Here is a 14,474-nt window from a genome sequence, read left to right as displayed (position 1 = left end):
CGTGTTCTAGACGGTCAGACTTTGGTGTGACAGTTTCAGCAGAACTCCGTCGGAACTCCGTCGGAAAAAACCTTCAGAGTTTATTGCGACGGAAAACTGGTCGTGTGTACGTGGCATAAGAAATGGTAAGCTGCAAAATGATAAATCTTTGCCTTTGGGTTTAATACTTTTTTTAATCGGCTATTATACAAGGACCCCCAAGCAACCTGTGCAGGAACCTTAGGAATTAATGTAACCCTGGTTAGGAGTGGCAGGTAAAAAGTACACATAGAACATGTACTCTATAAGTTGATTTCAGTTGTTTAGAGGTAGATATTTAATGGTGGCCATATCTATAATTTTCCACATATGCCATACATGTGAGGGCATCTTCTCAGTCTCCTCCGCGACTGATGAGTACAGAGCTTGTTGCTTTTAGAGATTTACAGCTACTCTTTCAAATAATAGACTATCTGAGGGAACACATCTTCTGTATTGTCATCACACCTTACAATCACAAGTTAAAGATCTTTATCTCATTTTTTTATACTGATATCAGCAATACAGGCCCTAGGCTTTGTCATTTTAAGCTAGTTGTATACAGAAGAATTTTAGTTGTTCACTTTAAAAAAAAATATTTAAAAAAGATGTAGGCCTGATAGGCCCACCCATCTATTTATCTTTTTACTATCTTTTATACTTCGTCATACCTATTTGACACTAATTCGATTAGCAAGATAGAAACCATCTTATAACTCATTATGCTGTAAATGTCAAGGGGCCCCTGGCTCCTTATTCCATCTGCTCTGGTCCTGGATAATAAGGTTTTTGCATGACATCATGGGTTCCCTGGTACAACTAGACCCTTGTATGCTTGTTAGGTCCTCCTGAATTGCTGATTGTAGAGCTGTTGGCCACAGCTGTATAATACCTGTGACTCCCGGGCTTGGAAATATGATGAATCCTTGCTCTGTATACCCAAATAGGCATGAATCATTTTTAGGGATTTTTTATTGGAACCACTAGACACACAATATTTGGGGTTTATAGAAACACCCCTATGCTCACCTCTTGTTTTTCAGGTCCTAACCTGGCTTAGAAAATTGTGACCAGGCACAAGGGCCTATATGGTAAATCTGATCCTGCTCATATTAAATGCGTGCAGAAAACCTGGTTGACCAATCAAGAACTTACTGTCCGTGACCAGCCCATAGGTTACAAGTATACATGTAAGCAAAACATTCATAGGAACCATTTTGTTTTAGCATGCTTTTATCAATTATAGGGGATTGAATACGCACTCATTTTGCAGTCAAAAGACTCTAGTTTGCAGTAATGACCCATAAATGACAGAATTTCAGCTTCCCATAACTAACTGCTTTCTGACAGCTTAAACTGTCAACAGACTTGCAAGGTTACCAGATGTCCCTAATCCACTGTGAGTCCCGCAGGCCGCAAAACACGCATATGGTGAAAAAAAACACTGCCAGTGCCAAAATGCCGCTAGTTCAAAACTGTTAGGGGAGTCCCTTAAGACTCATTTACCACTTTGAAAAATTTGTATTAAATTCTGCTGTCTTAGTGTAATTTTAGATCTAGAAAAAAAATAAAGCTAGATTTATTATTGTCAGTGATGTGTGATTTTAGGAAAATGAAGTCTGGTTCCCGTAGTCGTATTTTGTACAGTATGTAACCAATAATGTTTGCACAGCTTTACCAAATAGTTGTGGATTACACAGGGAAAATGGAACATATATCATGCTTCTTGCTCTCTGTTTTAGAAAGATGCCATTTTTTAATAAAAAGAAGGAAAAAGACAAACTTTGGGTATTCCTTTCCAGGTTAATAAATACCTTTAGTTTATATTGCTGCTGGCTTTGCACGATTGCAGCTGCATAAAATTGCACTCTGATTGACCAGTTTACACATCCCGTCCTAAAGGCTTTTGCTTTGTACAGATTGATGAAATCAATATATATTGACCCCCTGCTGACCATTGACCAAAGTGGTCAGCAAAGCATCAAAAAGCATTCTTATCTGTCCAAAGTCTGTGCATGTGCCAGGCAATTGAAATGACCGCATTTGTAGCAAAATTACTCTAGATACTATATCAAGCAAAAATGGCTTTGTGTTACGACAAGAGTTGAAAAAAGTGTGTCTTAAGCAAGTCTCGGATGATTTGAGTTTCTTTCCTGCAACCACGGATTCCTGCAATCACAGTCAGTGTTGATGGGGGAATCCTTCCTGCAGCGCCATTGTGTGCGGCGCCTTCCCGGTCGACAGTACACAGTGATTGCTGCTAGCGGCTATAGCCACAGGCAGTAATAGCATACCTAAGATATGACAAATACTTTTACCATCAAACTTACTAAAGTCCACCCAAAAAAGATGTCTCAGCTTTTAGTAGACGCTGGTAAATCACCTAAATCATTGGTAAATCACCTAAATATTTTACATAAAAGTAAAAAATTGGATCAAACCTGTTTTTTCATTTAATTACCCAAGGAGGGGGAGGGAGGGGGAGTTTCATTAGCAGGCACTGTCAGTGTCACTTCTCAGGTGAAAAAGTCTCAAAACTGTTTTGTAAAGTGGGTGGTCAGACAACAGGCATATGCCTCGCCCATAGCAATAAGATTGTAAACCAAAAAATGATCAAATAGACATTGTTCATCACATTACTTGATTTAAAAAAAAAAAACATTATATATTTAAATAAACTTACAAATAAATTTAAAAAAAAACAATTCTCATCTTGTTTATCACCTCTGAAATGGAGTGCGGTAGGCATTCTAGCTTTGCTACTTTGTATAGGCATAAAACCAAATCTAAATGAGAAGACTTTAGGGTCATTTCATTTCCTTGACTTTTTCTGTACACTACTTTATTCACATATTGTTCAGAAGGCATAGCTTAAAAATATATAATTATATAAATAAAATGCTTTGGAAAGACTCTTTCCATGTCTATTAAAATATTATTATAGAATAGAAGGAGGAGACAATTCTAGAATACTAATATAGTAATAGTAATGTGGTTAGTATGGTAATGCGGCTGTTTTCTATTATGATCTATTGACCTGAAAAATCATGGCACTTTTTGTCAACCAACACAGAAACATACCTTATATCATATATAGTTGGCCATACACATATAGATTTATTTCATTCAACGTGCAGTTGTGAAAGAAATCTGACAGATTCCACCATCCACAAGGCGGCCATGCATGGATCTAAGTTCGACCTGTTCAGTGGGTACTAGCCGAATTCTGATCCATATATGGGCAGGCTGGTTGTACAGAAGACAATCTACCAATTGACTTCTGTACAACCAGTCTGTCGAGTTTTTCCCGATCAAGCAGTACTGCTGGCTATAGTATAGAAGGATTCCCCCATCCAAACACTGGTTGAACAAAAAAAAATGAATAATGTATGGCGTGCCTAACAGCATGGATGGATGAGTCCCCCCTGCCAGGTGGTGCCAGCTGTCAAAATGCCCAAAGAATAATTAAATCTGATTAGATGCCAACAATTTTTCTACAGGCTCCTTCAACAAAATTTGATTGCACAATTAACTTTTGTCGAACAGAGCAGTAGGGCCAAACATTGATCGAATTTCAGCCGACCCAACAGGAATCGGCTGCAATCTAAGCAGTATATGGCCAGCTTAGGAAATCCAAAAAGGACAAAGCAAACTGTATTGTGCCAGGACTATTACGAATCATAAGGGACAGCTTCACTCAATGAGTTAAAACGCTGAATCTAAGAGATGCCATGAGAATCATATTACTTAGAAGGCTGTGACAACTAATTTGGCTACAGGGGACAGAGTATTTGAGTATTTGAGGTTAAAATAGGCCTTTGCTGTTATTATTTCTGCTAAGGGGGTCCAGGGGATTCCACAATTAAAGGATTCTTTAGATTCCTGCTGAGAACACTGTTCAGAAGCTTCCAATACATTTCAATCTCAATGATGTGATTGCTCTAATGGGCTCATAAGAGCCAAGATACATTTTGACTAATGTCAACGTGCAATGCAAATACTTGTACAATAAAACAATCTCTATTTCTATTATCAATGCACCCGTTGTCTGCCCTGTCTATTTCCTCTTTGAAGAGCTTTATTTGTACAATACAAATTATCTATCTATCCCATAAGGCCTATGTCAGGGGTATCCTGATATCAATTGAGACTCAAAAAAAGAAAGAAAGATTGAATAAAATAAAAACAATACTAAAGGAATTATATGAGTTAGAACAGCTGCATAAAAAGAAAAAACAATTAGATGTACAACACCGGGTAGTCCTAAAAAGTAATGAGTTAAATGTGTTAATGGAGCAAAAGACAAGAAGGACCTTCACTAGAGTGAATAAAGAAAGGTACCAATGGGGAAATAAACCTGGGAAGTACCTGGAAAGAGTATTAAAGAAAAATAAATCGATAAGCTTTATAGAAAAAATAAAAAAATGGCTCAGGAAAACTGGTATACTCTACACCAGATATTGCTATCTGGGTACTATAGTATATAGTACATTATACTCAGTAAGATCAACTGGGGAATAAGCAAAAGAATTAAAAAGAAGGGAAAAGGTAAAAGCAAACTTAAAAGAAGCCAGGCTACCTAAATTAATGGAAAAACTGCCAGTTTTAGAGAGACCCATAAAACAGGAATACATTTTAATAGCACTAAAGGATACAGCTATGGGAAAAAGACCAGGGCCGAATGGATTTGCTGTTAGTTATAAAAAATGTAAAGATTAGTTGAACCAAAATTGATTAGAACCAAAATTGTGTTCATATTTGAATTCTATAGGCGAAGGGACTGAGATGAGTAAAGAATCACTGCTGGCTTACATCACAGTAATACCTAAAGATAATAAAGAAATAACTCATTCTGTTAGTTATAGACCAATATCACTTTTAAATGCAGATACAAAGTTATATGTCAACATTTTAGCAACTAGAATGAAGGATTGATGTCGGAGTGGATACATACAGATCAAGTAGAGTTCATCCCCGGGAGGGAAGGAAGAAACAATGGGATGAGAACACTGCTCTTCTTATAAAAAATAAACAGAGACAAGTCCCCATTTCTATTCCCATCAATAGATTCTGAGAAAGCATTTGACAGGATAGACTCATGATTGCTACACTAGAGGAAATAGGTATTGGCCCAAAAATGATCCAATGGATAAAAACTCAATATAAACATCCAACGGCAGCAGTAAAGATCATTGGGACCTAGTCCCAACCCTTCAAACTGTTCAACGGTACAAGGCAGGGGTGTCTCCTTTCACCCCGGTTGTTTATGCTGTCACTAGGACCTTTTCTACCTACAGTGCCCTGCAAAAGTATTCACCCCCTTGGCTTTCTTTGTGTTTTGTTGCCTGGAATTAACATGGATTGTTTGAGGATTTGCATCATTTAATTTACAGAACATGCCCACAATTTTGAAGATTTTTTTTTATTGTGAAGCTAACAACAAATAGGACAAAATAACAGAAAAAGTCAATGTGCATAACTATTCACCCCCCTAAAGTCAGTACTTTGTAGAGCCACCTTTTGCGGCTATCACAGCTCCAAGTCGCTTTGGATAAGTCTCTATGAGCTTGCCACATGTTACCACTGAGATTTTTGCCCATTCCTCCTTGCAAAACTGCTCCAACTCCTTCAAGTTGGATGGTTTGCGTTTGTGAACAGCAATCTTTAAGTCTGAACCACAGATTTTCTATTGGATTGAGGTCTGGGCTTTGACTAGGCCATTCCAACACATTTACATGTTTCCCCTAAACCACTCAGGTGTTGCTTCAGCAGTGTGTTTGGGGTCATTGTCCTTCTGGAAGGTGAACCTCCGTCCTAGCCTCAAATCACACACAGAGTGGTACAGGTTTTGCTCAAGAATATCCCTGTATTTAGCACCATCCATCTTTCCCTCAACTCTGACCAGTTTCCCAGTCACTACTGATGAAAAACATCCCCACATCATGATGCTGCCACCACCATGTTTCACTGTGGGGATGGTGTTCTTTGGGTGATGTGATGTGTTGGGTTTGTGCCAGACATAGCGTTTTCTTTGATGGCCAAAAAGTTCAATTTTAGTCTCATTAGACCAGAGCACCTTCCTCCATACATTTTGAGAGTTTCCTACATGCCTTTTCGCAAATTGAAAAGGTGCCATATTGTTTTTTGCTGAAAGTAATGGCTTTCTTCTGGCCACTGTGCCATAAAGCCCAACTCTATGGAGCGTACGGCTTATTGTCGTCCTATGTACAGATAATCTAGTCTCTGCTGTGGAACTCTGCAGCCCCTCCAGGGTTACCTTAGGTCTCTGTGCTGCCTCTCTGATTAATGCCCTCCTTGCCCGGTCCGTGAGTTTTGGTGTGTGGCCATCTCTTGGCAGGTTTGCTGTTGTGCCATGTTGTGCCATGTTCTTTTCATTTGGTTATGATAGATTTGATGGTGCTCCTAGGGATCATTAAAGATTTGGATATTTTTTTATAACCTAACCCTGACTTGTACTTCTCGACAAAATTGTCCCTTACTTGTTTGGAGAGTTCCTTTGTCTTCATGGCAGTGTTTGGTTAGTGGTGCCTCTTGCTTAGGTGTTGCAGCCTCTGGGGCCTTTCAAAAAGGTGTGTATATGTAATGACAGATCATGTCACACTTAGATTGCACACAGGTGGACACTATTTCACCAATTCTGTGACTTCTGAAGGTAATTGGTTGCGCCAGAGCTTTTTATGGGCTTCATAACATGTACATACGCACATGGCAATTATCAATTTTTTATTTCTGAAAAATAGTTTTATGTATATATTTTTCTAATTTTACTTCACCAACTTAGACTATTGTGTTCTGATCCATCACATATAATTCAGATTAAAAAAACTTTGAACTAAAGGCTGTAATGTAACAAAATTGGTAAAAAGCCAAGGGGGTGAATACTTTTGCAAGGCACTGTACTATCTGGAACAGTGTAGATATAAAAGGGGTAAGGATAGGAGAAGAGGAACATAAAGTGGCGGCATACGTGGATGATATCTTTTTTTATGTTTCATGTCCTAGAACAACACTACCAAATACAATGAAATTGCTGAAGTATTATTATCAAATCTAAAAATGAACCCTTCCAAATCAGAGATTCTAAACATTAATATAAATAAGAAAGGTGAGCAACATTTAGAAGAGGAGTTCCCGTTTACATCGCAGAAATAATGAAAATATTTAGGGATAAAATTAACAGTGTCTTTGAAAGACATATATCAAACGAATTATATCCCATTATTAAATGTGATCAAAGAGAAAATTAAAAAAATTAAAAAGGCCACCTTCCTGGATAGGACGTATAAATATTGTTAAGATGGGAATTTTACCAACATTTCTTTATAAGTTTCAAATGCTCCCGATATATGTGCCACATGCATACTTCAGGACTACTCAAATATATATGACAGAATAAAAAAACGAGACACAAAACACATGGGGGAACGGCTGTACCAGATTTTAAAAGGTACTATAATCCCAATCTATATGAATAGTAGATTGGACATTTAACTTATGGGAAAAAGGATGGTTAAAAATTGAAAACATATTAAGTAGGGCACTTGTTGATAAGGTGATTTGGGTACCACAACTGTATCATAATCTTTCTAAGGACACAAGTGTGATGACATTGAATGTATTCAGGATTTGGACCTGATTCACAGACAAGTAAAATGGGAATACAATTCACCTTTAATACCCCTCAAGGGAAAAATATTTTTTACAAGGGAGAGAAACAATATTTGGAGAATGGATAAAAGCTAAAAATGCACAATTAAAATATATTATGTAAGGAGGAGAAATATGCACAATTCAGGAATTAAGGCACAAAAGGGAATAATTTTTGATAGATAAAAGACAATATTATCAGTTAAGACACTTTAAGGACATTACCACAACCAATACAATCAGAGCAAAGTTTAAAATTGCTTAGCCTACAGGTGGTACCAAAGTATCTCCTAAATCTATAAGATCCTTACCATAATGGCTGAGACAGTGGTACCGCCTTTTGTGGAAAAATGAAAAAGGAAAATTGGTACACACTGGACTGAGGAAGGGAAAGAGAAAATACTGAAATTAAGCAATAGACATAAACATGATAGAAATTAATAATAAATGCCTGTCAAGATGGTATGTTACAACTACCAAAATACATAAATATCAACCAGAGGAATCATCGCTTTTCTGGAGAGGTTGTCGGATAAGAGCGAACAAAGGCACATATATGGTGTCCAAAAATGTAGGAGATTTAGCAGGAGGTTATACAACAGATACAGGAAGTTACTGTAACAAGTATGCCTAAAGACCCATGAACTTATTTATTGCATAACACTAAATTTACAATAAAGCAAGAATATGGTAACACCACACCAAAAAATGCGGCAAAATATCTGATCCCAAAAGGTTGGCAGAGAGTCCAACAATAAGAGACTGGGTTAAAAGGGTAGAATATATCTATAATATCTATAATATGGATCTATAATCTATCTATCTATCTATCTATCTATCTATCTATCTATCTATCTATCTATCTATCTATCTATCTATCTATCTATCTATCTATCTATCTATTTGGGGCTGTGTAATTCTCTCAGTAATCAATTTACCTATCTATCTTTAAACTGAGACTAAACCTGTTTTAACACCTCTTGCCACCCACATAATGCATATGTTTGGTGGTAAAGCTTTAACGTCCACACACCACACAGCTCTCTGTATATTCTAGTGATCAGGTACTGGCAGGACCGGCTCCTAAACATATGACCACTGTGACAGCTAATAACAGTGGTCACATGACTAGGCAGACCTTTTCATCCCCCTACATATGAGCCCTGATAAGGGGATGCTGGGGTGAGCGGGAAGCGGTTAAAAAAGCAAAATTCTTTTCAAGCATGTATTAACTCAAAAAAATAGCCTCCTCCAAATTCTTTTTTTTTTTGCTGCTGCTGTTGTGATCTGAGGGTGGCTGCGTTCATTCTCCATGGTCCCACTGTATGTAGGGATATAGCTACTCTCTCATGCTTGCACTCCCAAGGTGGACTACGGACTGTGGGATGTGCATGTGCATATAGCAGTGCACATAACTAATGCGCTCTGCTCGTTCCAAACATACAAAAGTGAGGGGAAATTAAGAGGTTCAGGATCTCATGGAGGTCATTACAGGTAGAGACTTTTTCAGGGTACGGCAGAGTATTGCAGAGTATTTCAGGATATGGCAGAGTATTGCAGAGTATTGCAGGGTATGGCAGAGTATGGAAGAGTATTGCAGAATATTTCAGGGTATGGCAGAGTATTGCAGGGTATGGCAGAGTATTGCAGAGTATTGCAGACTTTTTCAGGGTACGGCAGAGTATTGCAGAGTATTTCAGGGTATGGCAGAGTATGGGCAGAGTATTGCAGAATTGCAGAGTATGGATGTGGCTGGAATGGGCACTGAGCAGTGCTGTGGGCACTACACATTCAGTCCACAGCGCTGCTGCAAATGATCTCTCCCCCCTCTCCCCTCACGCTGTACCAATTAGTACAGAGAGGGGAAGGAGGAACCGGACGTGACGCCGGTCTGTTGTTGTGATCGCTCCGTCATTTGACAGACTGTGAATTGACTGGCCTGTCTGTATGTTCTTTTCTCTCACTCTTTCTATGTATGTCAATATTAATTGCCCAACAGTATTTTTAAAATGTCCTCACAGTAGGTCTGTTTTTCCTTACTTTAGGTTGGTTCGGAGTCTAGACAACCTGGAACCTTTGTTGTGAACTGAAGGCGTTATAATGACCTTGTAACCATCATACAGGAAGTTCTGTACCAATAGCATAGTGCAAATCTTACATATCTCTAACATAGTAGTACCACAGTGTCATTCACCATGAATAATTCTCACACATTTTCAGATACAGATCCCATTAGCCCGACACGTTTTCAGGTCAATGTAGTAAATGAGGGCTATGACAACCCTGTCTGTGAAGGAGATAAAGACCCACCGCAATACGAGGAAACATCTTTTTCTGGTGAAGACAACGGGCTTAGAATGAATTATGGGCAAGGGAATAGGGAGATGTACAACAGCATCCTACACAATGGAGACACCATTAAGACAGAAGTAGGTTTCCATCCTTATGACACTCACAGCCACACATACTACATGAAAACATTTGGACACAACACGATGGATGCCGTTCCTAAGATTGATTATTACAGAAACACTGGCAGCATCTCGGGGATGAAGAAAAGTCGTCCAAGCCTGGCAGAAATCCATGAGCAGCTGTCAAAGGTAAGCTAAGTGAAGCAAGCATTTCATGTTTTATTTTTGTTGTTCATTTTTAAAAAAGAGGACAGAGAGCGGATCAGTGACACGAAATGATTACTCTTTTAGCAAATTAAAGGGATCCAGAGACTTTCTATTAAGGGAGGCAATAGATTTTTTATGTTATCTCAAATAGTTTGTTAGAGCACAAATGACACCTGAATAGGCCCAGCACAGCAGCACAGCTTGAAGAGCAGCAGTGTGTCTTATTATTGTTGAACCACATAGGGATGATAAATGAATAAATCTTCTTGTGTGACCTCATCCTTTCCCATAAAAATAGCACTGTTTAGTTTATGTCATTCTATACTTCAAAAGTTCAGCTAAAACTTAGCCTGTAATAAAAAGGTATGGAAGCTGCCATTGCTGAATCAATTGAGACCACCAAGCTCCAGCATTGTTTACATTGATTCTGGGGCAATTTCCACTCCCAGTGGTCACAGTTTAGCCCCCCTAATGTTTGAAGGACAGTAAACTAAACAGCACCTACTGCAACCAATCAGGTGTGGATGAAGGAATCTGTTAGATTTCATTTATTCAGCTCTTGGCCTGAAAAAAAATATATCTATACGTATATAGCCAGCTTTACTCGTTATAAATTGAGTAGAGCGTCTGGCATTTTTAGCTTTTGTTATAAAGTGTACTTGCATCTTTGATAGCTGGATCATATATGAGACACCAAAACACTGTAACATGGACAGGCACTAAAGAACGTGAAATGTTTTTCAAGGTTCTCATTTCTCCCAAAATAACCATCAGAGACTCCTAAGAATTAGCAGTATTTGGTAGCCTACAGAAGGGCAGATTCCAGACTAGCAGTGATGAGAGATCAGCCTGTCACTGCCAAGATACCTACACCAGCATGGGTGTCTATAGAACATTTTTTGGGGGGGGTGTGGCATCATTTTAAGGTCACCTATGCTCTGCCCCTTTTTGACAATATCATGAAGAGGAGGGGCTTAGTAATCATATAAAGCGCAGGCATGCAAGGGTTTGAGAAACCTGATGCAAAAGCTTAATAGAAGGATCAAGATGCCATTGTCTGATTAGCAATTTATTTATTTTATTTCAGGTACTTATATAGCGCCATCAATTTACGCAGCGCTTTACATATACATTGTACATTCACATCAGTCCCTACCCTCAAGAAGCTTACAATCTAAGGTCCCTAACTCACATTCCCACATACTAGGGACAATTTAGACAGGATCCAATTAACCTACCATCATGTCTTTGGAGTGTGGGAGGAAACCGGAGTACCCGGAGGAAACCCACGCAGGCACAGGGAGAATATGCAAACTCCAGGCAGGTAGTGTCGTGGTTGGGATTCGAACCAGCGACCCTTCTTACTGCTAGGCGAAAGTGCTATCCACTACACCACTGTGCTGCGCATACACCACTGTGCTGCCCATTTCTAATCAGATTTTAACCCCTACCCTGCCCTGCCCCTAAGCCCGTCCCTAAACCCGCCCTCGTAAATTATCTCATGAAATTACACTGTTATTTATGCAGAATTAAATTCCAAAAATAAACATTAACAACAACTTTAACAATATTAACATAAAGCATCAGTGCCCATCAGTGCAGCCTATTAGTGCCCATCAGTGCAGCCTCATCAGTGTCCATCAGTGCAGCCTATCAGTGCCCATCAGTGCAGCCTATCAGTGACCATCAGTGCAGCCTATCATTGCCCATCAGTGCAGCATATCATTGCCCATACATGCAGAATATCATTGGCCATTAGTGCAGCATATCATTGCCCATCAGTGCAGCATATCATTGCCCATAGGTGCAGAATATCATCGGCCATCAGTGCAGCATATCAGTATTCATCAATGCAGCCTACCATTGCCCATCAGTGCAGCATATCATTGCCCATCAATCCAGCCTATCATTGCCCATACGTGCCCAGCAATGCATCAGGGAGGAATCAGGAGGATCTGCCGGCCAGATGACACAGAGCGGGGATCTCCCGCTGAGACACGGCTTGTATAGGAATATGAATATGTCAAACGAAGTCCCGCCTCCTAGACCAGCTCCTCTAATAGACAGCACACTGGTCCAGTGCCGTTCCAGGAGGAGGAACTATGACAGCGGCCGGCTATACATTTAGAAGCCGCGTCTGGCAGAAGCGGTGCGGCCTTTTGCACAGGACATCAGAGTGGCCCAGGGGGCAGGGATGTTACGTTGCCCTTATACATAAAGATGGCCGACTCTTAACTCCAAGCCCACTAAGACATTCCTATTTGTTTTAAAGCGTATCTATGATCAAAAGTTAAAATCATATATTAATCTCCACATTGTATTACAAATATTTCTAGCCTACTCCTATTACTCTGAATGATCTTGAAGTTTGTAAACTTACTTTGTGAAGATCCCGCACATTTACCTCCTTGAAATCTGTGACACGTAGTCACTATGCCCTATGGGTAAGCACTGCTGTGTCTCACATTTCTCAGAGCCTGCCTTCTGAACAACAAAGGTGCTGAGAGGAGGAGTTTCAGGAGGCAGAATCAGTACAGGAATAGTGCATCAAAGTAACAGCACCAAAGATACGTGTGCTAACTAAAAATGGTCTAATGGACAGCTGCTGCTCCAATTATTGATAATATCAATACAAACAGTCAGATATAGTATGAGTAGTGCATGTCCAAACACCTACCCAAAATCACCAATATATGGGTACATAAAAATGTGAATTAAAAATTAAAATAGTGTAACCATAAATCATGAAATAATAATGCTTCACTTATACCTTCTTGAAACAAGACCTAATTAGATGAATGTATACAATTGTGCAAATAAAAGAAAAGTGCAAATACAAACTTTTTTTGTGTGCAAAACAAGCAACAAAATGTGCAAAGTTCAAGATAGCAACACTAAAGTGCTTAAGTGACAGTCCATAGACTCCAAAAAATATTGAAGATGAAAAAATTCTGAAAACTGTATCTATTGCACCTGGAGTATGCTGTCCAGTTCTGGGCACCAGTCCTCAGGAAGGATGTGCTGGAACTGGAGAGAGTCCAGAGAAGGGCAACAAAGCTAATAAAGGGTCTGGAGGATCTCAGCTACGGGGAAAGACTGCGAGCATTGAACTTATTCTTTCTGGAAATCAGATACTTGAGAGGGGATATGATTTCAATGTACAAATACCATACTGGTGACCCCCACAATAGGGATAAAACTCTTTCGCGAAAAGGGAATTTAAAAAGACACGCGGCCATTCACTAAAAAAAAATAATAAAAACATACCGCACTAAAGAACATATATATAAATGAAATGTAAAAAAAGCAGTTGCTAGAATCGTGAGATACACACAGAAACAGATCAATAATACAAAGTAGCAGCGGTCAATCAATGGTTGTGTAAAAATGACTCAAGTAGTAAAGAACAGTCCATAAATAGCACATAAAGTGAGTGCTAAAAAATAACACCTCTTGACGACAGTGCACCTTCACCACATAGATTGTGCGCTTACCAGAAGGCAACCTTTAACCACTTCAGCCCCGGAAGGATTTACTCCCTTCCTGACCAGAGCACTTTTTGCGATTCGGCACTGCGTCGCTTTAACTGACAATTGTGCGGTCGTGCGACGTGGCTCCGAAACAAAATTGACGTCTTTTTTTCCCCACAAATAGAGCTTTCTTTTGGTGGTATTTGATCACCTCTGTGATTTTTATTTTTTGCGCTATAAACAAAATAAGAGCGACAATTTTGAAAAAAACGCATTATTTTTATTTATTTTTTTTGCTATAATAAATATCCCCCAAAAATATATTCAAAATCATTTTTTTTCCTCAGTTTAGGCCGATACGTATTCTTCTACATATTTTTGGTAAAAAAAAATCGCAATAAGCATTTATTGATTGGTTTGCGCAAAAGTTATAGCGTTTACAAAATAGGGGATAGTTTTATGGCATTTTTATTAATAATTTTTTTTTTTTTACTAGTTTTGGTGGCGATCAGCGATTTTTATTGTGACTGCGACATTATGGCAGACACATCGGACATTTTTGACACATTTTTGGGACCATTGTCATTTATACAGCAATCAGTGCTATAAAAATGCACTGATTCCTGTGTAAATGACACTGGCAGTGAAGAGGTTAACCACTAGGGGGCGGGGAGGGGTTAAGTGTTTCCTAGGGGAGTGA

The 14,474-nt window shown here is 39.0% G+C and overlaps 1 protein-coding gene across 1 annotated transcript in view; it reads left to right on the top strand.

Moving 5' to 3' along the window:
• Nucleotides 1–9,881: 9,881 nt before the first annotated feature.
• The window catches only part of SLC12A1 (solute carrier family 12 member 1), a 199,763-nt gene continuing 195,170 nt past the window's right edge, over nt 9,882–14,474 (top strand). Inside the window, exon 1 of the mRNA XM_073618670.1 lies at nt 9,882–10,286. Within this exon, the coding sequence (XP_073474771.1) occupies nt 9,882–10,286 (405 nt within the window). The remainder of the gene's footprint in view (nt 10,287–14,474) is intronic.

Source organism: Aquarana catesbeiana, linkage group LG03 (assembly GCF_042186555.1).
Source record: "Aquarana catesbeiana isolate 2022-GZ linkage group LG03, ASM4218655v1, whole genome shotgun sequence".
Taxonomy (NCBI): Eukaryota; Metazoa; Chordata; class Amphibia; order Anura; family Ranidae; genus Aquarana; species Aquarana catesbeiana.
Note: the sequence above shows the minus strand (reverse complement) of the source record. Positions and strands in the feature narration are given on the sequence as shown.